Here is a 26,644-nt window from a genome sequence, read left to right on the forward strand (position 1 = left end):
TCACATTATGTGCCTATATATAATATTTTTGTTGAATAAAGCCCAATATATTTTAAAGAAACAATACTGACTACATTATATAATATCACTTTACCTGTTTTTAGCTCCATTCTTCCATCTTCTGGCCTCATTCCTAGGATTCTTTTATTTTTTTTGTCTGAAGATATTTTATTTCTTTTATTATAAAATGTGTTTGATAGAAGAAGTTTGTGCCTTCCTCTATTGTCACACATACTTTTCCAACTTTTCCTTCTCTAAGGTCAGTTCTTTTTGGTCATTTACAGCATATTGTATCAGATTATGCAATAAAACTTTTTTTTTTTTTAATTACAAATAAATAGTAGCATCTAGATTTAATAAGATCCAGAACCTTGGAAGCAAAGTAGTAGAAAAAAGAATTTTCAAGAACTTTCAATATTTATTTCTTGTCAATAAAGACACAGAGCACAATTTTCAAAGTCATTTACCAAGGTATATCACTATGAGATCAATATTCAGTAAGTCAGTGAGTGGCATAAATATCCAGGGAAAGTTACATGTGGAACTTTTCACAGATATTCAGTGGGACTTATGTGCACAAGTCTGTTGCTGACTATGCTCAGATAAAGTTAGTACATAATTTCATCTGGGTAAAGTTAGGACTGCTAGCTTATTCCTGTGTTATTTGCCTACCCTTCCTCCCCAACTCTGACCCACCCCAACCAGATTCTCTGATTAAATACTGATATCCAGGGGCAAGATGGCCGCCAGATAGGACGTGCAGGAAGCGAGCTCCTCCACGGCGTTTTTTCCTTTGTAAGAATACCTATTGAACATGCCTCATACTAAAAGAAAGGGAAAGGTTCGGGGAGCACAGACCAGTTCCCCGATGCCAAGCCCTTCTCAGCCAAGGATAGAGGGCTTCCTGACGGCGGTATCCATGACGCCACAAGGGCCGGTCGCTGGGGGAACGCTGGAGGAGCATGCGTATTCTCCCCTGACCTTGGATGTTACACTGAGCCCTGGCGAGCCGTTACGGCCGACACCTCCTACGCAGAGTGTTCTTTCCTTCCCGGACCTGACCCGAGGCGGCGTCCACTCTGAGACCTCGGGCGGAGTACAGGTGATTACCCGGGGTGTAGATGTGGACACTACTGCCCCGAGAGGTACAGAACCCGGCGGTATATTTGAGGTGATAACTGGAGAGTTAGACACTATCCCTGAGGGGAATCCAGGAAAACAACAAACGGCAACTTCTGGAGTGCAGGAAAGACCACGACAGGAAACCACAGAGGTTAGTGTTAATCTGGGACTGCCTGAAGATATAACTCTTGGAAAGGTATGGTACGCCTTAAAAGCCATTGATTCAGCATTAAAGTCTATTGCACAGTCGAGTTTTGAACTTAAAAATCAGATTAAAGAAAATAAAGAAACTGTTAAAAGTTTTGAAGGGAAACTGCAGAGCCACGAGGAACGCCTGCAAAAAAATGGAAACTTTGCAGAAAAACTTTACAACATCTGAAATGGCCATGGATAGGAAAATAGAGAAACTAGAGAATAACTCAAAATTACTAAATTTGCGTGTATTAAACTTTCCAGTGGTCAGAGTGATATCACCCATTGAGTTATTTAAAACATATTTGAAAGAAATACTAAAGCTTCCAGAGGCGGCTCTTCCAGTTTTTACAAAAGCTTACTATCTCCCAGGAGTGACAACTCAGGCAGAGAGAGAAGAGTTACCATCGTGGGATATATCCCAAGTATTGGAACTTTCGATAGAAACTGAAATTAAGGAAAGGAAATCAATGCTAATATCTTTTGCGTTCTTATCTGAGCGTAATCATGTTTTGAAATTGTTTTTGCGAAACAGACAAGCTCTATTTTATGGAGCAAAGATTTGGGTGTACCCTGATCTTACTAGATCAACTCAGCTACGCAGGAAGGAATTTCTTGCCTTAAAAGAAAGGGTCACAAGTATGGGGGCCCGTTTTGTATTAAAATTTCCCTGTAAAGGTTGTGTTTGGTACCAAAGTAATAATTATATCTTCTTTGACCCTAAACAACTGCGAGATTTCTTGGTGGGACATCCTAATATTACTCCAGAAGTGTAATTGAAAAAAAAAAAAAAAAGGGGTACCTTCCTATCATTTTCCTAGTATTCTCTTATTGCCATCTATTTGCTCCTTATGTTCTACTTGCCCCCAAATTTCCTATATTAAGGTATAATTTCCTTTGTTGCATATTGTATGTTTTAAATGAAGAAAGGTGTGTAACCTTGTTGTCCTATTATGTTACCGTATTCTTATTATGTTTATTTCATATATTATATGTGAAAAATCTGAGAAATAAAAAAAATACTGATATCCAAATTAAAAGGACAAGAAAGAAATTTTCACAACAAGGGTCAATTAGGGATTTAGATAAAACAAGGGAATAACCCTGCCCCGCTAAATAAATTAACTGCTGTGCTCTTGTTGGTCATTAACAACTAACATAAAATATGCCAAAAAAATGTAAAGGACTTTACTTTCGATTAAATATCCCTACTCCTTTAGCAACCTTAAATAACTAACAATTCAATAATATTAAGATGCAGACAGCAGTCCAGCAGTGAGATGGGGGCTATCTGGTGTTTTGCATCAAGTGCCACATTTATATTCTAACAGTTAGTGAAAGGTTGTATGTGTGCATCCAGTGCAAAAAGCTCCTGGCTCTCAGAAAATGAGTCTAATTTCTGGACTCCAGAGTGGCAAACCTGGAGAAGCTGGGATAAAAAGAGACCTCTAGGAACATAGTAGGTCAGCTCCACCTCAAATATGGCAGCCCCTGTACTACCCTGAAGAAGCAAGGTCACCTGGAAGAAAATCATCACTTTGGTATGGCAGGAAATGATCCTGTAACTAGGACATACACTTGAGGTGATGCAATATCCTCTTGAACTAAAGAGGAGTCTCTAGTGGCAGGTTTCTAGGAGAGAAGGGTTTGAGTGGCCATCGAACTTGGTGATTCAAACATTAGGAATGTAGCTAGCTGGGTGACTGGTGGGCATGAGGATTGCTTGGTAACTCACATGGCTGGTGTGAAGGCAGAAGACCACGCATTTGCAAAAGTTAAAAGTTTTTATGCATTATGGACACTGTTTATAAGCACCATCTTGGAAGCCCAGACTAAATGCACCTAGAGAGGATTTTAGACAATGCTGAGCAGGAGTTAGCTGTCATCGTACATGTGAGCACCAACAATATGGGAAAGGTGTGAGAGGGAGATATGGAAACCAAATTTAGACTTTTAGGTAGAAAGTTGAAAGTCAGAAACTTCAGAATAGCATTTTCAGACGTGTTCTCCCGAGCACATGCAGGAGCCCAGAGGTGGACAGAATTCCAGAGTCTTAATGTGTGGATGAGGCAAGGAAGAGGGCTTTAGATTTGTTAGGACCTGAATATCATTTTGGGAGAGGGGGAGCCTATTCCGAAAGGATATGCTTCTCCTTAACCAGAGTGGAAACCAACTGCTGGTGTTAACATTTAAAAAGGAGATAAGGCAGCTTTTCAATTAAATCTTATGGGATAACTGAAAGTCACTCAGGAGTGCATGGTTCAGAGTGAGGTATTTTCAATGGATATTGGCATAATAGGGAAGTTGGAAAATCCCAATAGAGAGGTTGTGAAGGAAGCAGAAATAGCCCAGATGCATTTAAAGAGCACACAGAGATAAATAATTCCAAACTACACATTTTAATTGTTAGACAGTTTGTGAATACAATTTTAAAAATATACTTGTTAGGATTTGTAAGTATGTGGACCCTTTGACTGAGGCGAGAGGTGAACCACCCGGGGGGGGGGGGGGGGCCCACTGAGCCTCATCATAGGGTGGCAGAGTCTCGGCTGCGGGAAGAGATACAGGGGCGGGTAGAATGAGAGAGAGTGACCCCTAGAGGCAGGCCACGGAGCGGCAGCACAGCTGCTGATGTCAGACTCAGCTCGGAAACTGGAGTAGACAATAGTAATGGCACTACCCAAGGAGCGAGGGTGCTGGTAGAAGTACAGTCACTAAAGTCCATAGAGATGGTATATGCGAGGGTCCCTCGGTGGGAAGTTACGGTAAGGGTCCGCGGAGCAGGGTACACCAACGAGGGTTCCCCTTCAGATGTCATGGCAATGGTCCGCAAAGCGGGGTATACCGGAGAGAGCTCCCACATTGAGAATAACACAGGAACCGCAGCGTAGTACTCACAGAGACTGAAGGCAGTAGCAGGTCCGGAGAAGCCTGTGAATGATGCCCTCCGATAGTACCCGATAGTCTCCAACACGGAGTACCCGGTAGTCTCCAACACGGAAGCAGGAACCGGAACAGAAAGAGAATGTTATAGCAAGTGAACTCGTTGCCAAATCGCTGTCCGTCTGGGCTGGTGAGCTTAAGTATCCAGGTTGAGTGACATCATCTGTGGGACGCCCCGAGGTTCCCGCCATGATGTGGTTAAAGCAGGTCAGGGAGCGCGCGCGCACACACAGGCAAGATGGTGGTCGGCGGTATCCATGCCGCTTGAGGAGGCCCGAGAATAGAGGATGGAAGGCCGGTGGTAGCTGGCAGAGGCCGTGAGTTCCCCCAGTGGAGCTAAGGCAGCAAACAGAGTTGAGCAACAGTGGCCACAGCAACAGTGGCCGCAGATAACACTTATCCGGCTAAGTTATGATGATATTCAGCGGCACAGCTATGCCGCTGAATATCTGCATATGTATTGCAACTTATTCAATTTCGTTATATCTCTCTAAGTTTAGACCTGCTATTGAGCAGGTCTGACTTAGACAGACAAAAGTTATCTGGCTAGTATCAATAGTGCTACTTAGCCAGATAAGTTATCTGGCTAAGTAGCACCGTCCTGATCTGCCCACTGTTCACCCACAAAGTTGTCTGCCTAAAAGATAGCTGGATAAGTGATGCACCCAGCTATCTAGTGGCCACTGAATATGAGCTGAGATTCAGCAGCCGCTGGATAGCCAGACAAGTCCTACTTATACAGCTATCCGCTGTTTGAATATCAGGCTCACTTTGGATTATCTGTATTTGAATGCCAGAATTCCAAAATATAAGATTTGAGAGGTGGAACGAATTGCACTGAATTAAGATGAAGACATAATATACATCTCAGAGACTTACTGGAAGGAGGATAAAAAATGAAACACTGTAATACCAGGATAAATATTATATCAAAATGATAGGCCAGGTCAAAATGGTGGAGAATGGTGCTATATGCTAAAGATGGCATAGAGTCAAACAAGATAAAAGTCCTGCAGGAGACAAAATTCCATCAATTGTAGGGAAGAGTATAGCAGTGGGGTTATTTAACCATCCCCCTGGCTAGAATGAAGAGACAAACAGTGAAATGGCAACAGAAATTTGAAAAGCTAACAAACTAAGCAACGCAAGAATGGAAGATTTCAACATTGATTTGGGTAAATATCTCATCAGGATATGTTAGGAAGTTATAGTTTCTAGTTACCATAATTGACTGCTTCGTGGAGCAGATGGTCCAGAAACTGATAAGAGAGGGCTGTACTCTTAAATCTAATCCTTACTATAATGCAGGATCTGATGCAAAAGGTAACAGTGGTAGGGCCGCTTGGCAATGGTGATGATAACATAATGAAATTTAACATAATCACTGAAGGAAGAACATTAAGGAAAACTATAGCAGTAGTATTTAAACTTTGAAGAGGAAGACTATAATAAAATGATGAAATTAATTAGGAAAAAACTAAAAGGAGCAGTTGCAAAAGTTAAAAGTTTTTATGCATTATGGACACTGTTTATAAACACCATCTTGGAAGCCCAGACTAAATGCATTCCATGCATTAAAAAAGGGTAGAAAGAATACCAAAGGATTGCCAGCATGGTTAAATGGTAAGGTGAAAGAGGCTATTAAAATCAAAAGAAAAATTTTCCAAAACTGGAAGGTGAATTCAAATGAAGAAAATAAAAAAGAGCTTAACTATTGGCAAGTTAGATGTAAAGCATTAATAAAGCAAGCCAAAAGAGAATTTGAAAAGAAGCTTGCCGGTGAGGCAAAATCTCAAAATAAAATATTTTTCAAGTATATTTGAAACAAGAAGTCTCTGAGGTAGTCAGTTTTACTATTAACTGACCAAAAGGTAAAAGGGATGCTCAGGAAAAACAAGGCCAAAGCAGAAAAATTAAATTAATTCTTTGCTTCAGACCTTACTGAAGAGGGTGTTAGAGAGATGCATATGCCAGAAAAATTCTTTGAGAATGATGAGTCAGAGGAACTGAATCAAATCACAATGAATTGGCAAGATGTAATAGAGGAAGTCAACAAAGTAAAAAGTAATACATTACTGGAACTGGATGGTAACACCCCAGAATTCTAAAAGAACTCAAAATGAAATTGCAGGTTCCACATCCTACTTGCAGCTGTCAATCACACCTGTATCCATTGCTTCACAGACGGATAAAGATAATAGCAGAGGCTTGATGGACTATCCTTGGTTGACAATTTTTTGACCAGGAGACAAAATTTCTGTGTCATGGAAAGCACTTCATAGGATGATTAGAAATCAAACTACTTGTCCTGTTCTATTCTGCTTCACCTTAATCACATTTTTTTCAAGGTAAGAAAGATCATGGAGCAGCAGCTAGCACACTCAAGGAAAAATAACAGCTGAATAAAAATTGATGATTATATTGCAATTTACAAAACATGATGTGCTTGCTGGATTTCTATTTCTTTTTATTTGATTACAATAAAAATACTAACCATTAAAAAAAATAGATTTCTAAAGGCAAGGACTGGAAAATCTGCAGGTACCCTGTTCCTTTATATGGTGATGTCAACTGACTGCAGACTGTTCCACTGATTCCCAGAAATCTGCAGGGTGTTTGGTTTTTTTTAGTGGTTTGCACTGTATGTGCTGTGCTACACTTCTCAGTAATTTCTAGTTTGACTCTTCTTGCTGTGTTCATGTTTTTGATCTAGATTGCACATGCTTCAGACCAGGTGCTTAGATTTAATTATTCACTTTTCCATGTCTGAACTCAAAGTGAATTACAATCAGGTATAATAGGTATTTCCATGCCTCAGAGGGTTTACAATCTACGTTTAAGGTTAAGTGACTTGCCCAAGGTCACAAGGAGTATCCTTGGAAGAAACAGAACTTGAATCTTGGATTTCCTGGTTCTCATCCCGCTGCTCTAACCACTAGACTACTCCTCCACTCTCAGCAAGTTACCCTATGTCTTTGCTATAATGAGCCACTCTGTCCAGCACAAAATCCACCACACTTACTTTAGTGAACTCTAAGATAATAGTCATCTAGGGGGTAATTTTCAAAGGAGTTACTCTTTTCGAGTAGCCCGTTCCTATATACTTCCTATCCTGCGTTCTCACAGTTCCTATTACTCCTTCCCCATGACCCTGTTTTATGTAATTTCCTACCTTTTGTTTTGATGTAAACCGATATGATGTTCCCACTAATATCGGTATAGAAACTTAAATAAATAAATAAATAAATAAATAAATAAATAAATGTAAATGTGACATACTATCATAGCAATTTTCAAAAGCTATTTACTCAAGTAAAGTGCACTTACTTGAGTAAATCCTATGGACAATTCAATGGCATATATTGTAGCAATTTTGAAAAGCCCACTTACTTGAGTAAAGTGTATTTACTCTAGCAAAAACCAGTTTTGCTCGAGTAAATGCTTTTTAAAATCAAACCCCAAGTGTTTAGGATACCAAGTCAACAAGTTTATAGTAAATAACCAGTTCGTTGCCTATAGTTATACTGTATATCTCATTGAAAATTCATGCATATCAAAATATTCTTTACAAACATTCATATATGATTAAATGTTGTTTGTTAGAGAAAAATCCATAAACACAAGCACATGATATGAAGTATTGCATTGTGTCTCTGAAGATGAGTTGTGTTTGTGATTGCAAACTGGTTAGCAAATTTAGGGGGTCATTTTCCAAGGTGTTATCGCGGGAGATAATACCGCAAATCGCCCTAACAGCCTTTAACGCGATTTGCGAATGCAAATTCGTAATTTTATATTCAGGGGGCGGAGTTGGGGCGGAGCATATGTAAAATGGGAAAACAGTTATCGTGTGCCGCGAAACAGCCGCAGTGTCAGCGCGCTCCTATCGCGGCTAATAGCTACAACACTTTAAATTGCGTTACGTTGTGCGCTACGGGCCAGTAAAGGGTTATCGCGATCCACGACAATTCCAAACGGCTCGGGGGGGGGGGGGAGAGAGAGAGAGAGAGTAGCACAGGCTATTTTATCCCTCCAGCTCCCCATAAAGACCACCCACACCTCCTAATATAGCCTCAGATACCCTATCTCCCATTTCAGTCCCAGATCCCTCATCAAAACCTGAGTTCTTCTCAAAGTAGATCTCCCCAACCCCCACCCCTCAATTCAGAACTCACACACGCACACACACGCACACCACCCGACCTCCCTGCCCCTTCTCAGTTTTCCTGAATGAGTGCTTACTATTCTCGAAGCTCCTGACACGACAGCCCATCTGCCAGCACCCCTGCTGCCACTGAATGTTGCGCTCAGTATTATGTTCCTACTGCCACTTGATAGTGATGGATGGAGCACTGGCTGAGTCAAAACCATTTTTAATTGTAATTGTTCTTAGCTTTTCCTACCTTTCATCTGCTAGGTGACAAGAATGTACTTATTTTTCATGTTTCAAGTTTTTTTGAGCAAAAGCAGAATATAAAGACAAAATCAGAAAGAAAAAATAAGCTTCTTTCCTCTTTGTGAAAACCATTTGCACAAGAAAGTAAATTTGCAATTGGCTGACACGGCAGCTGTTCATCAATCCTGTTACTTGTTAATGCTCTCTTCTTATGACTGCCTTGTCACTCTGGGGGTAATTTTGTAACCTTGCTTATAAAAAAAACAGGTTAGGAAATATGCGCATAGGTTACATCAGTTTCCAAAATGGACTTGAGCACATCAATGTACACAGGTTCCACCTGCTAAAACATCCACACACATTTTTCTTGAAAATTTCCATGCATACTTTTCAAAATCCAAAAGTATGTGTGCAAGTGCAACGCCCTCCTTCTCCCCCTCCCCCCCCCCCCCAAGAACACCTTCGCTCAGTCTGGGTAAACTTACGTGTAAACGTGATGTGCACACGTCAGTTTACCGCCTATCGGGCAGGAGGTTTTGTAAAAGTCCATTTCTGCACATAAAACAGTTTTACCCACAGAAGTCCCTTTGAAAATTACCTTTCTCTGTCTCTAAGGGCCTCATTTTCCAAGCACTTTACCACATGCGATAAATTCACAAATCACGTTAACAGCTGTTAACGTGAATGCAAATTAGTCATTTGGTATTCAGGGGGCAGAGCATATGTAAAGCAGGAACCTGTTTATCGTGTGCGGCGAAACAGCCGCAGTGTTAGCGTGGCTGCTAACTACAACCCTCAAATGTGCGTTATGGACTGCGCTACGGGCCAGGGCCAGGGAGGAGAGAGAGAGAGAGAGAGAGAGAGAGAGAGAGAGACTTACAATAGTGCCTATGTCATAGACAGGTATTTGAGTCCCTGTGGGAGGGCCACCTACTAACTCGGGGTGGGGATTAGGCATGAGCGTCGGGGGTTGGGGGCCACTTTCGCATTCCTCATGAGACGTCCGGACAGAACAGTGGTCTCTAGTGCAGATTTGCTGGCTGTCGGAGTGAGGAAACTCACTCCAAGAAGAGATTTGGGCAACATTCTCTCCACCTAGCTTGTTGTTGCCCAGGTAGAGTGTCCATCAAGCTAGGTGGAGAGAATGTTGCCCAAACCACTTCTTGGAGTGAGCGTCCTCACTCCGACGGCCAGCAAATCTGCACTAGAGACCACTGTTCTGTCCGTACGTCTCATGAGGAATGCGAAAGTGGCCCCCAACCCCCGACGCTCATGCCTAATCCCCACCCCGAGTTAATAGGTGGCCCTCCCACAGGGACTCAAATACCTGTCTATGGCATAGGCACTATTGTAAGGCTCTCTCTTTTATGTGAAGCATTTAGAATCCGCACTATCTACAATTCTAGGTGAATAACAGATTAGACTTCCAAAAGAACAATCATAAAACAACAAAAATATATAAAATATCTATCAAATTGAAAAGATTGACCTAGTCCTGGTTTTACCCTATTAGATACATGGACTTGTAGTTCTGATCTCCTTATTGAAGTCCCTTAAAAAAGCAAGACTACAACTCCCTGCATGTACTGGGGTAAATACAGGACAGGAGCAGCTTGTCCTGGCAATCTGGAACTAGCTGGCAGCCCTAATTATAATTAGGAATTGTCTCTTTTTCACAGTGTATGCTAATGTGATTCTGAGGCCCTCTTGCTCTGATGAAAGCGGTTACAAATATTCTTAATGATACAAAAATTACAGAGCAAAGACACACTCCTGCCTGGCACTCCAGAGGAAACAAAATGGGGAAGAGTACAGGATTTTAAAAAAAATTAAATAAATAAATACTGCAAAAGAGTAAAAAAAAATATGTGGCAGACCCCCTGATCCGCCACCAGATGACCCTAGATCTTTTATCAAGAAATAACATCTTAGTGAGATTTCCACTCCTTTTCAGCCCCTCCCAAACTGGAGGGCTGTGATTGGTTGTCTTAGGGTACTTAGTAAGGTGATCAGTAAGTTCAGTGTGGTCATTTTCAGTTAGCCTTATGGTTTCCCCTTTTAAGCTAGGCCTTCTGACCAATTAAATTAAATCCAGGAGATTCCCCTCAGTACACTCCCTGTCTGAAAGGTCCTGCCTAAATTTGGAAGAGAGAGAGATTTTTGCCAGATTCCTTTTTTGGCTTTTCACTCTGGGGGAAAACATTGGTCTCCTTTCAAGGGACCAGGAGCTGAAGACCTGTGAGCCATCCCGCTACTCCCTAGGGGAGGCAAGCACCAGTGACAGCACTACCCAGGGTGGGATTTTTGATGGCTAGAACTTATCCTGTTTGTTCAGATTGGGACTGTTGTTTAAATCTTGAACCCTTTTGGAGAAGGCAAGCCCCCGGACCCAAAGAACAAGGGCTGGAGACCTGTGAACCTTTTCTTCTCCTTAGAAGAGGCAAGCGCCAGTGACAGCGTAACATCAGCCACAGAGAGATTTTTGAAAATAAGAAGACGTTCCCATTTTGTTTTGCGGGGAGGATGTGTGATCTACCCCTCCTCACTGGGAAACAGGGCTAGGACAGCCAGTTTCCCATTCTCCATAGACTTTTCCTGCAGAGACGCCACAGGCCACAGAAATCAGGAAGAAGGCCCAAGATCATGGAGGCCACCCACAGGATCTCCGCTCAAAGGGACCAGGGCACAGACTGGGTGGCTGGGAATTAACAACTGGACTCAGGTAGGATTTTTCTGGGTCTAAGGGGAATCCCCACAAGTAGGTTCTCCCTGGCCCCCTGGGGCACCTTTTGCACATAGAACTGCAGTGTAAACTTAACCCCAGGACCCTGAGAGAAAGGACACATACCCACAGGAAGATTGAAGAACTGTAAACCAGACAACTCTATTATCAACCATTTGGATTTAATTTTAAAGAGTCAGTAAACATATTTTGAACACCCAGTACCTTGTCCTGCCCTGTTTATCCCATGAACAGCATTACAATTACCAAGGAAGAAGCTAGAAACACACCATCACCCGGGCCATAAGCTTAAGCTTCCCCCCCACAGAAAGGACCCTCCCCTTGGGACAAAGAGAGAGATGGGAGAAGCCGGAGCAACCCCAGAGAAAAAATTAGTTTGTGTGCCCTTGAGAAGCAGAACTCCCCAACAAAGGGTTACAAATATGACAGAATCTGATAAAAACATGGACTAGTCACATTTTTCACTCAGTTGTGACATCCAGATGCCTATGTTAACACGCACTTACAGGTATTAGAGGTGATAAATGCATCTGAGCACCTCAAAGCTTCATTACTACATACAAAAACTATTTAGAGCCTTTGATGGATCTGATTTAACTATTTATATGATTGTTAGAAGGCTGCATATTGAAAACTTCAAAATTCACACTAAATATCGATCCATTACTCTTGTTTCTCAAAGTAAATATCAATCAGAAAAAAAAAAAAGAAAAGTAAAATAGCACTGCAACACAGACACAATCAATTTAAATAATAACTCTGTAAGAGTGACGTTTCTGCTTGCTAAGTCTGACTACGTGTGCCATTTTTATTTTGGTCTAACAGTTTTTTCCTGGTTTTTTGAGTATCCAGCTCTACTGGAACCAATCTCTACCGGGGGCACAATACCACAAACCTTTATCCACAACTATGGGGATTTTTCTCCCTTCCATATAGTCCAGCAATTACAGCAACAATACTTCGCCACAACTAGAATTCATAACTTCCGCTGAGTGATCAGGCTTGCGTACTGTTATAATTAGTGAGGTTTGGGTGGACCCTTGGACACTGTGGCAGCTGACCACGCCCACGGGGGGAAGTCCTGTGAGGGGCCACAGGTCAGACTCAGCTTAGGACACACAAACACAGAGATTGATCTTTTATTACACAATGTGGTGAAGCCACCAGAGGTGGCAGTAGTGAGCAGCAAAAGTAGCCCGGCTGGGCTAGTGTCCCTCAGGTGCTGGAACAGCGACTCCTCCGGTAGCAGTGTTGTAGTGGAAAGAACTGAGAATAATGAGTACAGTGGAATATGCACAAGCCCCAGTATAGAGAACCCCAGGATAGGGAGAGCAGGCCCTCGAGGAGTGAGTACCTGATTCCTGAGAGCTGAGAGGCTTGAAGGTAATGTACTCACACAGCAGTTCCACGTAGGAGATGGCACTAGGGCTGGAATGGAGGCAGGCCCTTGAGGAGCGAGTACCTGGTTCCAGGGAACAGCTCTGAGGTGAAGATGGTAGTACTCACTGGTGTTGAAGATAGCGAATTCTTCCAAGCAGAAGAGAAGGTAGGAGCAGGCAGCAAGTCAGGGAACATGGGCCCTCGAGGAGCGAGTACCGGTTTCCTGATAGCGACCAGAAAAGCAAGTGAGGCCCCCGAGGAGCGGGTACCCTGTTAGTGTTAAGAGTCCAATGGAAAATTGGAGAGGCAGAGTAGCTGGGTACGGAGAGCGAATCCCATCCGTAAGATTCCCCTCGCTAACTCAAAGGCTAGCAAACATCGTAGGCTTTAAATATCCGGGAAGCGTGACGTCATCACAGGGGGGCGCCCCTGAGGTTCGCGCCAAGTAGGAAATAAGAGTGAGGGCCGCGCAGCACGCGCGTCCTAAGGTACCAGCGGAGCATGGCGGGAGGCAGCGCCCAAGCCGGTCCGGGGATGCCGGAGAGGACGGCAGGCAGACGCCGTGGCAGCCAGGCGTCCATCCATAGCGAGAGGAGGTGCAAAGAAAGAAAGGTAGGCGAAGTGAAGCCGTCGTGAAGGGACGGTTGCAACACGTACTGGGTTGCTTCCGTAGAGTGTAAAACAACTAGGTACTGCTGAGTGACAAAAATAAGAAATGTCAAAACAAGCACTCAGAACTGATTAGAAGTCATGAGAGGATAAAAGGTAAAAGAGGATTTTGGCCTACACAAGTTTACAATCTAAATGGAAGGGGAAAGAGAAAAGATGCATAAAGTAGGAGAGTGGTCGCAGGAGCAGTGTGTTGGTGGAGCACTGTGGATATAGCAAGGAGAAGGAAGATGGGGAATTTGACTGAGAAAAAGCACAAGAAACACCAAAAGGCTCGGTGAAAAGTTTTCCAAACTTTTTTTCTAAGAAATAACACGAGCTCAGAAACCACAATGCGAAAGCTCCGCAGAAAAAGAGAGATTGAAGAGAGACACCTGTGGACGTGTGGATTAGGGCTTGCTGGGCATGCTCAGTGTGCCTAGTCATAGTTCCAGAAACTTTGACAGAAGTTTTCTGTGCCAGGCTCCATCTGATGATGTCACCCATGTGTGAAAACTCCCATCCTGCTTGTCCTAGGAGAAGAAACTGTATCTGGTTTTCTCAGCTGAGGAAGAACATTCTTTGGTTTGCATGGGATAGACTAGTATAGCCCCTCTTCTGTTAATATCCAGGAAGGCAGGGATCACACTAAGTCCTTGCACACGGTCCATATAGCCCCAGGGGTGGATTCTCCAAATGGGGGAGAAGGTATTCCTCCAGGACCCAAGTGCAGGGGAGGGAAGGGGGACAATCATTCTCTCTGAGTGTACTCACAGTCTCTTTGTTAATTTTCTGTCCACTTGCCAATAACTACGCTGGACATTGGAGTGAGGTGTTCCAAAAAAATAAAATTTGCTGTAAAAGATCTTCAGTGGTTATTATTGGGTACCAAACACATCTTCTCATTGTTACATCCATAATAGCTCCACGTTATCAATCCTGCTTTCTCTGGGCAGGTGTCCCTCAGGGTGGCTGGCAATAGGATAATCTCCCAGGTTTTGGAGGAGTAGCCTAGTGGTTAAAGCAGCAGGCTATGAACCAGGGAAACCAGGTTCATACCCTGCTGCCACTCCTTGTAACCTTGGGCAAGTTACTTCATCCTCCCTTGCCTCAGGTACAAATTTAGGGCCAGATTCATTAAGGGCTGGATTTTAAAAGACTTACGCGTGTAGGTGGTCTTACGCAGGCTGGGCTTATTTTCAAAGGCTCGGCCACGCACATAAACCCCCGGGACGCGTGTAAGTCCCGGGGTTGCTGAAAGGGGCGTGGCGGGGAGGTCGGGGGCGGGGCTAGAGGCGCCCAGCACAGCAGGCGAAAAAGGTAAGACAAAGATTTGGGGGGGGGGGGTTTAGGACAGGGCTAGGGGCGGGAAGGGGTAGGAAGGTTTTTATAGGGCGTAGGGAAGTTCCCTCCCAGGCCGCTCCTAAATTGGAGCGGCCTAGGAAGGAATTGGAGCAGCCTGGGAGGGAACTGCGGAAGGCCACGGGCGTCAGTGCATGCAGGTTGCACAAATGTGCACCCCCTTGCGCGTGCCGATTTTATAACATGCGTGTCCATGTGCGTGCGCAAGTTTTTTTAAATCTAGCCCTAAGGCTTTTCTCCCATTTTGTATCTATGGGGAAAATCCCTTGTGAATCAGGTGCTTAGATTGGGGAGAGAGAAATCCCTACAGTACCTGAATGTAATCTGCTGTGTGAAGTGTTTGAAAGGCAGAATATAAGTAAATTGGATTGGACTACTGAATAAAATCACCTCTCCATGGATCAGTTTGACCTTAAGGATTTATGCCCCTTCAGTCCTCCAGCCAAAATGTTCTAAAGTATTCCATTTCCCCAACTTGCTGGACTATCAGCAACACATGAAATGGTTTTTTTTTTCCAATCGCCTGGCCAGTGCTATGGAGCTCTGTCTTCCCCTTTTGATACGTACATTAAGATTAGAAACATATCTACTTTAGAAGGGCTTTCCAGCATCAGCTCAGCTCCTTTTTACTGTTTTTGTCTGACAGCTACCTCCATCTAATGCTAAGTACAGTTTGCAGAGACACTTGGTCGTTGTGATCTTCTTTGGAATGACCATATAAATAATTAAATACGTATTAGCAACATTTCTCTGTTTTGTACGTGTGTTGAATAAGATTTTATTTTTGTCCTTTTATTTTTGGTTTTGGAAGGAGGTTTTCCCACCCTTCCTGCCCAGGGGAAGGGAGAGAAGATTTCCCCTGCTGTGCTGAGTATTGGGATTTTCAACCAGGAAGATTTAGTACAGCTTCAGAGAGGAGAGTTGGGAGTGCATAGGAGTTCGTTTGGAGAGCCCCCACCGGAGTCTCTACCCCAGGAACAGAGATGACTGGAATCTGTGAGAACATCTGTGACCTCAGGTATTTTATCCTCACCTTGGGAAGGGAAGCTCCTTTACCAAGTAGGAGGATCCCCTAGCATATTATTTATTTATTTTATTTTAAAATATTTTCTTTCTCGTACCCTCCGAAGTTCAGGCCTGGGTACATAAAATTACATACACACATTAAAAACAATACTTCTCCAATACCAGAAATCGAGGCTCTCTTGTGGTGAGGAGGGAACAGCAGGTCTTCTTTACTCTGACCTTCCCTGAGCAGGGATGTGTCCTCCCTAGGCCAAGAGCAATTCCCAAAAGACAGTTCCAAAAATCAACTCCATAAAATGATGGCTCCCTTCAAATTTGATACAAATCTTTCAAAAGAGATGGACCAAAAAAAAAAAAAAACCCCACCAAAAACCAAAGAATAGAGTATGCCTCCTCCTCTTCTTCTATGCTTATAGGCCATAGGATCAGTGTCCTACAAAAACAGAGCTGTTCCTGCTCCTCAGAAAGAAAACTAAAAAGTGCCACACAATCCTCCATCCCCACCTGCAGTAATGCAGACAGGAGCTACCAATCCCAACATCCTCACTGGAGCTGCTGATGTGAATGGTGTGATCCCTCCTGTCTCCTAATCTGTATCCCAAGCTAGGGCCACCTAGTGGAGACTCAAACGGTCCCTACACTAGGTAGTCTGTGTATGGACCTTGAGAAACTACCAGAGGATGTTGGATGGCACTTTCCATGATTTCACTTCCTGGAGTATCCTTGGGTGACCGCAAATGGCTGCATTCATTCAGAATCAGTTTATCCTTGTGTCAGATGTAGCAGAGAAACACGTGAACACTGCTCACTTCATAGTAATGTCATTTTTAATACATGCTACATCTATCTGTTGATCTCACCAAGGGGGACTTTGGCTAACACCTAAGATGCCCCTGAAGAAGTCATTGAGGTGAAACATATAGGGCTAAAGTTTGACTTTTCAGCAGGTGATCTGTACCCTTAGGGGAATTAAGTGGCAAACTGTTCATCGACAATAAATTTGGATTTATCTTCTTTGAGAATTTTTAAACCAAGAGGTTTCAATGAGCCGTTGGCTTTATCATTTGGGTAGTGACCCATTGTTCTCTGGATATAAAATTGAAAATCATCCATCAAGTGAATATTTGAATATATATTTTCAGGAGCACTGATGGGAGTTGTCCCATTGAAAGAAACTTCCTGAGAGCCAATTTGTCCTGTTGTGCTTGGTAGTCCATGGGACAGGACCTCAGACCGTCGCTCTTATATCCAGCATCTAGGCCGACCCGTCACCAGCATACATCAGGGGAGATCCCCCCGAAGATAGATGTGGCAGGCCGCTGCATGCTGGCCACCTCTGCTGCTCCTAGGGACACCTCCATTTCTCTGCCATGCCCGTGAGGTAGGCCACAGTGTTCAGTCAGCCTCTGATGCCGCATCAGCCCCTTGTCCACCTAAGGTGCACTCATACCCAACCTTGCCCTTCTTAAAGAGCCAGCAGTGAGAAACCATGATTGGTGCTTTCTGATGGCATATATAAGGCCACTCTTGTAGTTGTTCCTTGCTTTGACAATAGGTCGACTTCCTTGAAGTAGTGCATTGTCTCAGTGTGTTCCTATTCCTGGCTTCATGTTTCTCATCCATGTTCCTGAGTTCCTGACTTCTGTTCCCGGTTCCCATGTTGGCAGTCTAGTCTGTGTTCCTGGGTTCTTGTCTTCTTTGTGGTCAGTCTTCATTTCCTGGTCTTCTTCATAGTCAGCCCTCAGTGTTTCCACTCCTGCTTGTGCTGTTCATCACCTCCCTATCTTTGCTCCACTCCTTGTTGCCCTTCAGACATATTTCTGGTGTTGACCTTGATCTGGACCCTGACTCAGATTGCACTCTGCCAGTCACGGACCACCGCCCGGACTCCGACTCTGATTGTACTCTGCCTGCCACTGACCGCTGCCAGACTCTGACTTCACTTATATTTCCTGTGCGCTAGACCCTCACCTAATCATCAGAGGCCTGCGCCTAAGACCTGCCAGCTCCAGCACCTGAGGGCTCAACCTAAAGGGAATGAGGGTTGGTCTCGGTGAAGCTCCAGTTGCCACAGCCAGCACCACCAGCTGACGGTGGGGGACCTGCAGGGCTCCTCCCTGCAGGTGGTACCAACTCCACCTTGGTCCAAGGATCCATGCCTACAACATGGTCATTTACGATATCTGGAAAAAGGGGGCTATATGTAAAGAACTAGTAGGCTGGACCGTTAGTTTGAGATCTTTTGGTTCGTTAAAAGGTTTTTGTTATATAATTATTATGATTTGCATTTAAGTTGGGTTTATGTTTAGGTTAAAAACATTTGTCTTTCTTGTAAGGGTGTGAGCCCCGACATGATTATTGGAATATTTTTACTGTGTATTTATGGGTATGTATGTATGAAGAATGGTTGTGTGATATGATTTTTGGTTCCATGGTGAGCACTTTTTGTTGAATGTGTTAGTTGTTTTTAATAGCCAATAGATGATTTGTAAATTGATTTTTCTAGAAACGTTTTGAAATAAATATTTAGCGGTTATGCTTTACAAAAAGAAATACAATGTTTTTTTTTTAAATAGATTACTGAATTTATACCATACAATAACGAAACAGAACCATTTGGGAGAAGGACCAAAGGAAAAGAATTCCAAATGTACTGTACAGGCTAAGCTAAGTGCTGATTGCAAAGGAAGCCTAGAATAAAATGTTCCCTTTTCACAGATGATTTTCACTGGCCAAACACTCAAGGCAGTAGACATGAATCAACGCAGACACTCCAGGCATTCAGAGAACCCTCTTGCGCTAACATGGTTCTGATTTCATTGGCACAAGAAGGGAAATAACCTTCTTTAGGTCCAGAAAGCACTAGTACAATTCACTGTAATAAGATATTCCACCATGAAGAAGCAGCAGATAAATCACCATTCATTTTCATTTCAGTCATCCGATGCCAGATCAAATTTGGCTTCCATGAGAGAAACATGTCAGAAATATTTATAATTTAGGTAGCAGTAACATGTCCTTTTGTTTTGCTCTCTTGTGAATAATGGCAATGGTACATTTGATTTCCTGTCGTAAAGAGGTCTCGGTCTTCAGCAGAGGTTCTCATACCTGTCCTGGAGGACCCCCACCCAGTCAGATTTTCAGGATAGCCACAGTGAATACGTATGATATAAAATTTGCATGCTGACTGGCTGGGGGTCCTCCAGGACAGGTTTGGGAACCACTGGTCTAGAAGACTGCTCTTCTTCATCAGTCTTCTCAGCTGGGAGCTTCTGGAAAAATGTGCTGTAATGTGAGCTGGAATCATACTTGCTGCATTAGTGCTGGCCTTATCAGAATGGGGTAATTATGCATGGTCCAGCTCTCAACTGATCTCCAAGAGAAATTTCAGTGTTGGCAGCAGGACAACCTGTTATCCTGCAGTAGTGACTTCCGCTTTCTAATTCCAAAGTGAAGACCATATTGGCTTCATGGGGACAGTAATTTAGTAGCCTCTGCCCCAGTCAGCTATTGAGTACAGGGGGCTCAGCTGGATGCATCATGAACCGGGCATGGCCCCAAGATCCTCCAGGGCTTCTGCACAGGAGGGAAGGAAACAGTCTTTCAAGGCCCTTAGGATTTACTCACACTGGGGCTTTTAAGCTCATCAACCCATTCACTCCAAAAATCACCACACTGACTCCCAAATTGTTGTTCAGTAATAAAAGCCTTTACTGGCATTGATGAGTAGGTAAAAACAAAGTCCAGAAACTCTAGCACATTAGTTGATAAGGCACCCCCGCTGCAACCCAAGTCCAAAGCTCAGTACAAAAAATGAACTGTCTCTTTCAGGACATCCACTGCTCTCTGTCAGGCCTGCTCCCTGGGGCAGGAACTCTTCCTCCCCTGGATCTGAAACCCAGTACCTGTTTGGTGGGGAAGGCTATTCTCTTTCCTTTCCACAACATCAGTCACTTTGTTGAGCTTCTGGATGATCTCATTTGACAAAGAAGAACCCCACAGACCTCTCCTCTGCTGGGAGGCCTCCTTTGCCAAGAAATCCCACAGAAGGACCTGTCCTCCTCGAACACGCCGCACCAGAATCTCTCTCAGGCAGGGATGAGGCAGCTTCCTTTACCTCTCCTCCCAAGATTTCTTTTTATCTTCTACACTGGAACCCCAGGCTCTCCCTTTGCCGGGACTCCCAAGCTCCTACACCTCCTCCCGGAACTTTACCTGTGGAGGGATAAGGTCCAATGGCAGCACTCTGTGGCGATAAGGGTGCCCCGAGAGCTCCAACGCCTGGAATCCTGCCAGCTTCTCCTACACCTCCTCCCGGAACTTTCCCTGTGGAGGGATAAGGTCCAATGGCAGCACTCTGTGGCGATAAGGGTGCCCCGAGAGCTCCAACGCCTGGAATCCTGCCAGCTTCTCCTACAACTCCGAGTAATCACATGGGTGCAGTCCCTCAAAAACCCTCCCATTCGAGGGGAGCGGTGCACCTCCGTAACACCCCCACCTACACTGAATTCCCTACAGAGACCTCTGGCACATACCGCTGGTAAAGAGGCCAGTTGAAACCACTGAATGCCATCCCAGTAAGGGCTAAACTACCAGAAAGGGGCAGAAATGTGACCCTCCTTCTTTATACTTTGCTCTGTGGCCACTGTGCTTTAACGCACCTTGCACCAGTCTTTTATACAGGCAGGCTTCGCTTTGGTTCAGCTTTTCATCTGCCTATGTGTGAAGTGCTCACCTTTGAAATAAAGCGTGAGTTCCCGGACTCATTCAGCTACAACATTCAGTGAACATCGGCCCCCTTTTTTCAGAACTTGCCATCCTGTTTCCAACAGTGGTTAATCCAGGACACAAGTACATGGCAAGTACCCAAACATTACATAGTTCCCATGTTACTAATGCCAGTAATATGCAGTAGCTATTCCCTAAGTCAATTTTGATTAATATCAGTTTATGGACTTCTCTTCTAAGAACTTGTCCAAACCTTTTTTTAAACCCAGCTAAACTAACTGCCTTAACCACATCCTCTGGCAGTGAATTCTAAAGCTTAATTGTGCATTGAGTGAAAAATAATTTTCTCTGTTTTGTTTTAAATGTACTACTTGCTAACTTCATAGAGTGCCTCCTAGTCCTTCTATTATATGAAAGAATAAATAACCGATTCACATTTACTCATTCTAGCCCTCTCATAATTTTGTAGACCTCCATCATATTCCCCCCTCAGCCATCCCTTCTTCAAGGTGAACAGCCCTAACCTCTTTAGCCTGTCCTCATAGGGGAGCCGTTCCATGCCCCCTATCATTTCGGTTGCCCTTATCTGTACCTTCTCCAGTATAACTATAACTTTTTTAAAATGTGGCAGCCAGAATTTGCACACAGTAGTCATGGTGCAGTCTCACCATGGAGTGATACAGAGGCATTATGAAATTCTCCATTTTATTCACCATTCCCTTCCTAATAATTCCTAACGTTCTGTTTGCTTTTTTGACCGCCGCAGCACACTGAGCCGACGATTTCAATGTATTGTCCCACTATGATGCCTAGATCTCTTTCCTGGGTAGTAACTCCTAACATGAAACCTAACTTGTGCCCAACTTCCTCATGCAGAAGTTTGCTTTGTATAACTTCAGAAGTTTTTCTTAATAATCTTGCACCCTGTATGTTTACAGTTGTCTGCTTTTCCTTACTTGTTCTGACAGCAGTTAAGCAGTCTAATTGAAGCAGCTCTCTCTCAGCTCTGCTCTGCTGAATCCTGTGTTGCATGAGTTCACCTTAAACCTTGACATCTGCTGTCTAGATGTTTATCCTTCTTGAACTGCACCTCATGACCTGATCTTGGAAGGGATGTTATAGGCATTTTTCATGTTTCCAATCCCTACTGTTCCTTGGCCTCTTGTGGCTTTCATTATTCTCTTTTGATCGAATTCCTAGATAACAACCACTTTTCTTTTTCCTTTACTTATGCAAAGGAAAACAAAATGTAAGAAAGTGCTCAAACCCATTTTAATGTTTTCTCAGAGGGTCTTTTTGTTAAGGGGGTAATAAGAACATTTTAAAGTCTTTGAAAATAAATCCCTACACAGTGGCTAGTTCTACCCTCTCCAATTTTGTGCCTTATGACAGTAATAACTGATCACCTGGACCCAAAAAGTGTATAATGTGATGTTGTTTTGACTACTTCTATTGGTGTTGACTCCTAACAGAGACCCCAAAAAACATTTGTGATGAGTTTAGCACCCCACAGTCTGTCCACAGCATTCTCATTCTCCCTCCCTTCCCCCACTCTGTGCCCTCCACTCCTTCTTCACTTCCAGCCCACTCCCATCTCTCTCTCTCTCTCTCTCTCTCTCTCTCTGCCCCACCATGCTTTCACCCCAAGCCCATTTCCAGTACTCTCTGCCCCCCCCCCCCTGCAATCCAACCCCTGAACCTCCCTCTCTTTGTTCAAGCCCTGCTACTCTCTGTCTCTCACACTGTTAAATCTGCAACTGAAAGAAGGCTGCAGGAAGCTTTACACAGGCCTTGCCACTTTTCTGAGATAACTAATGACCCTCTATATATGTGCTGACTTTCAGCCCTTAATCCCATCTAGAAATGCCCAAAAAGCATGCCAGACAAATGGACATTTATGAATCATATATCATAATAATTATTTTTTTAAAATTTAGATTTTTATATTGCACTTCTTGCAGCACTTCAAAATGGATTATGTTCAGGTACTTGAGGTATTTCCCTATCCCCAGAGGGCTTATAATCTAAGTTTGTATCTAAGACAATGGAGGATAAAGGGACTTGCCCAAGGTCACAAGGAACAACAGTGGGACTTGAACACTGGTCTCCTGGGTCATAGCCTGGAGTACTAACCACTAGGCTACTCCTCAACTCCCTTTTTTTTTTTTAGTATTAATTTAAACTACAATACAGGAGTACTGTGATAGTTCACTATAAGGAAGTGAAACATTCTCTCAACTCCAGCATATCCCAACCAATCTCTCTCAACACCACCACCCCACCAGCCCATCCCTACTATTCTCTCTCAACCCCTGAGAGTATCCCTACTAGTCTCTCTCAATCCCCACCCCCATTGACCTGTCACTACCAGTCTCTAACTCCCTCCTAGCCTGTCCTCACCAGTCTTTCTCAATCCCCCAAGCCAATTACCACCAGTTTTTCTCAAAGCCTCAGCTTGTCCCCACCAAACTCTTGATCCAGTCTGTCTCCACCTGCTTTGCTTTACTCACCCCAAACTGTCCCCATCAGTATCTCCCTCCCTCTCTCTCCTTTAACCCACCTTACCAATCACTCTTAATCTCCCAAGCTTGTTCCTACCAGTCTTTCTCTTAATCTCCCATTTGATCCCCAGTAGTTTCTCTCTCAGGCTCCTTTTCACTTTGCGCTACTAGTTTCTTTTTTTTTCCCTGCAAGTTCTTCCTTATCTTTTTTTCATCCAGCCCCTTCTCTACCAGTCTCAATGCCAACAAGCTCATCCTCACTCTTTCAACACCCTGAAGCACTCACCCAGCCCAATACCCCCAGAAGCACTCATCCATCCCCCTGATCCTCTAATGCCCCCGGCCATCTCCCCAATGCATGTATATATCCTCCTGATGCATTGCTTCCATACTTTATCCTTCCCTCCATGTACTTCTCCCCTGATCTCCCAACCAATGCATTTATTTCCTCTCCCCCACAATTTCACTCACCTGCTCACCCCCTTTATGATCCCCTTTCTGGATTCACTTATCAATTCACCCCCAACCAACACCTCCTGATTCATTCTCTTTCCTCACTCACCACCTGTGATACACTCCCCCACCCTACTTGACCGTGATACACTCTTCCACCTTTCCCTCCTTCCTGTGTTCTGATGCACTCACTGCTGCTCATCCCCCACCCCCAAAAACATTTAATTCACTCACTTACCCCCCAACCCTTGGCTGGTTGGAGGAGGCAAGCAGAACAACATACCTACAGTATTTCCTATTAGCTCCAACTTCTGAACCTGTTATTCTGCTTCATGCTTTGAATGGCATGCGTCCCATAAACTGATCTACAGGGCACGTGCTATTCAAAGCCTGAAGCATAGCAGTGACCCCATAAGCAGGAGACAGTGGCTGGAAGGAAGTAGGTATGTTGCTCTGCTCCCCTCCTGCCATCCACCAGGGGGTAATCATTGTAGGAGAGTGCATCGAGAGGGTGGACAGAGCTCTGTGATGTCAGTGGGAAACAGGAAGGTTGGCCAAACTGTTAGGTCCTCAGCTTCGCACTGGGCTGCACCACTCTCTCAGGACCCTATACAGGCTGCCCAGATTTTACAGGGGAAGGAATTCTGTACCATGTTTGCATTGCACAATGGCATAAAATTCCCCCCAGCAGTAACTAGTGATACTCTTTCTTGACTTTGCTGCCTTTGGGCTAACCATGACATGCATCCTTGCATCTCCTATGGCGCCATCTAACTAAGCTTAGATTTAATGCTAAAAAATGCGCACTTATACTGACCGCAGGCAATGCAAAGCTCACCTTTTCATTCCCTCTCTTAAGTATTGCGCCTTCTTTGTCAGACCAAGGCCGCATCTTGAAAGATGTTTTGATTTTATCCTTCTTCAAGTTACCATTTTTCTTGCCAGGCTTCGGAGGTACCTGGCTTTTACAAAAAAGAAACTCGAGAATGTTTGTAGCTTTTATCTTCTTTGTTAAGAAACTAATAAGCTGTTGAATACCCAGCACTATTTGCTCCACTCCATCCAGTCTCTTGACTTGCTGTTCAGTATGTTTGCTGATATCCGAGAGCACGCTGGACATGTCTAAGCAAAGCTCCTTCACTTCTGAACTATACACTTTCTCTTCTGGTTCACTGGTAGGACTTGCCTTTGCTTTATCTGCCTTAACCTTCTTAATATCATTTTCAATTTCACCAACTTCCTGAGAAACACCATCTAGCCTCTGAAGGATAGTGTCCTGTGTCATCAAAAGTCTGTCGATCTTCCGACTCAGAATGTCAAACTTTGCGTCCATGCTGTTCAAGGAGACGGCTCCTTTGGTGTTTGGGGATATTTGTGTGGCTTCTGTTTTCGTGGGGCCTTGGTTTTGTAATACATTGGGGTCAAACTTTTTAGCCAAAGAGTTTACTAAAGAGGAAGCAGAAACCTTCTTGCTGGATGCACTCATCTTGCTATCTTCATCCGGCTGAAGATGTGCTCTGCTGAGTTTTCCAAGGATGAAGCTACTTGCTGATTCTGAATGCAGGATTTACAGCAGGTGTCAGAAAGGCTCCACAAGTCCACCTCTGTTCGAGCCCAGCACTGATTTGAATTAGCTCAACTTACCATTAAAACATCTAAGTATACTTGAGCAGAGAGCTCAGCTATGATAAAATTCCGGTTTCAGAGAGCGAAGTACTTGGAAAGAACTTTTCTTTTTTTTGAATGTTAATGCAGAATGAAAACAGAGAAGGACATGTGCTGTGCAACCTAAATGCACTCTGTTCTCTGACGTCAGCACTGTGAGGGCAGGGATTATTGCACTCAGATGGAATTTGACAGTGCAAAGGCTACAAGATATTTGATAGGCCTCTTCATGCAAAGAAGCATTGGCAGGCGTGCTCCTGCCTGTCAGAATCAACTCTCTTGGATGTAATGTGATCATAGCTGTTTAAAAGAATGAGGGTTCCTTAAGGGGAAGCTAAATTTGGGATGTGAAGTTATATAACTTTATAGACTTTGAAACCTTAGAAACAATCTCAGATTTAGCATGCAAAGATGTCACTTGTGATTTTATATGTTTGTAGCGAGTAAAAAGAGAACAGGAAAATGAGAGAACTTTATAATTAATCAATATAGAAAGCTACTGTATCGTGACAATTATTAGCCAGAAAAAAATCATGCATAAACAGTTTAAAGGTGTGGGGGTTTTTTTATAAGAGAGATTTCCAATAATCAAGGTATTTTCTTTGTACAGTGCTAGCCAGTGGAAGTCATGCTTTTAAGTTTGTACTACTGAATTGTGAATCTGTGAATTGAAAACTGGGATTCCTTTCATGCACTATGGTGGGGAGGCAGGTGCATCGGTGTGGGAAGGAGTTGTTTCTGCAGAGGAACTTTGAAAGGTACTGGCAGGGCTAAGGGTTGAGAGAATATGTGGACACCTCACAATATAAATAATGCAAAATATCCTTAATGGCTGTCATGGCACACATGCATGCATGAATTTACTATCCTCTGCATCATAGAGCATGGCCTGCTCAATGAATTTCTGAAGTGGAAAGGAATAGGGATGTGAATCGGGCTTCGGACGATTGAAAATATCAAGAAGAAGAGATGCTGGGCACAGGGAGAGAGAGGGGATATTGGGCAGTATAGGCAAGGGGAATGAGAGAGAGATGCTAGGCCAAGGATGAGGGAAGAGATCCAGGGGGAGTGCTATGCCAGAGCCAAATAAAAGAGCACTGTGCTGCAAGTGCCACCAGTAGATGTCAGGGAGTGGAGGGCGTGCAAGACCAAAGGTTGCACTGGCCCTGCTTCCACCTGCCCAGTCACTTTCCTCTCTTCCTTCTGCGCTCTTCCTTCTCTCTCTCACAGACAAACTTGAATTTCTGACTTCAGAGAGAAGGTGAGAGGGAGAAGCCACCCCTGCAAAATTTGCCACATGTATTAAACTTATAGGAGTCTATATAGTAAAAGGTGATAACCTTGTTATCCTATATTAAAGTGACTTACAATGCAGTAAGGATATCATGGTATGTATTAATGAATTATCATGCCAGTTATATGCATGGTAAGGTAAAGTGCACAATGCACGATAATTTCTGACACTACCTGGTACTTTTTCTGCTA

At 43.7% G+C, this 26,644-nt stretch overlaps 1 protein-coding gene across 4 annotated transcripts in view; it reads right to left on the minus strand.

The window, feature by feature from the left end:
- The window catches only part of MYLK4 (myosin light chain kinase family member 4), a 278,506-nt gene that overhangs the window by 75,986 nt on the left and 175,876 nt on the right, over positions 1-26,644 (minus strand). For 2 of the 4 annotated variants that reach the window (XR_003854695.1, XM_029590533.1), the window contains exon 1: positions 24,333-25,238. The exons of the other annotated variants lie outside the window; for them this stretch is intronic. Coding sequence is in view for 1 of the 2 variants with exons in the window: in XM_029590533.1 (XP_029446393.1) it covers positions 24,333-24,980 (648 nt within the window). In the remaining variant the exon portion in view is untranslated. Of the gene's footprint in view, positions 1-24,332; positions 25,239-26,644 lie in introns of those variants that run through there. 4 annotated transcript variants of the gene reach the window in all.

The sequence above is a fragment of the Rhinatrema bivittatum genome, chromosome 2 (genome assembly GCF_901001135.1).
Source record: "Rhinatrema bivittatum chromosome 2, aRhiBiv1.1, whole genome shotgun sequence".
In the NCBI taxonomy this organism is placed as follows: domain Eukaryota; kingdom Metazoa; phylum Chordata; class Amphibia; order Gymnophiona; family Rhinatrematidae; genus Rhinatrema; species Rhinatrema bivittatum.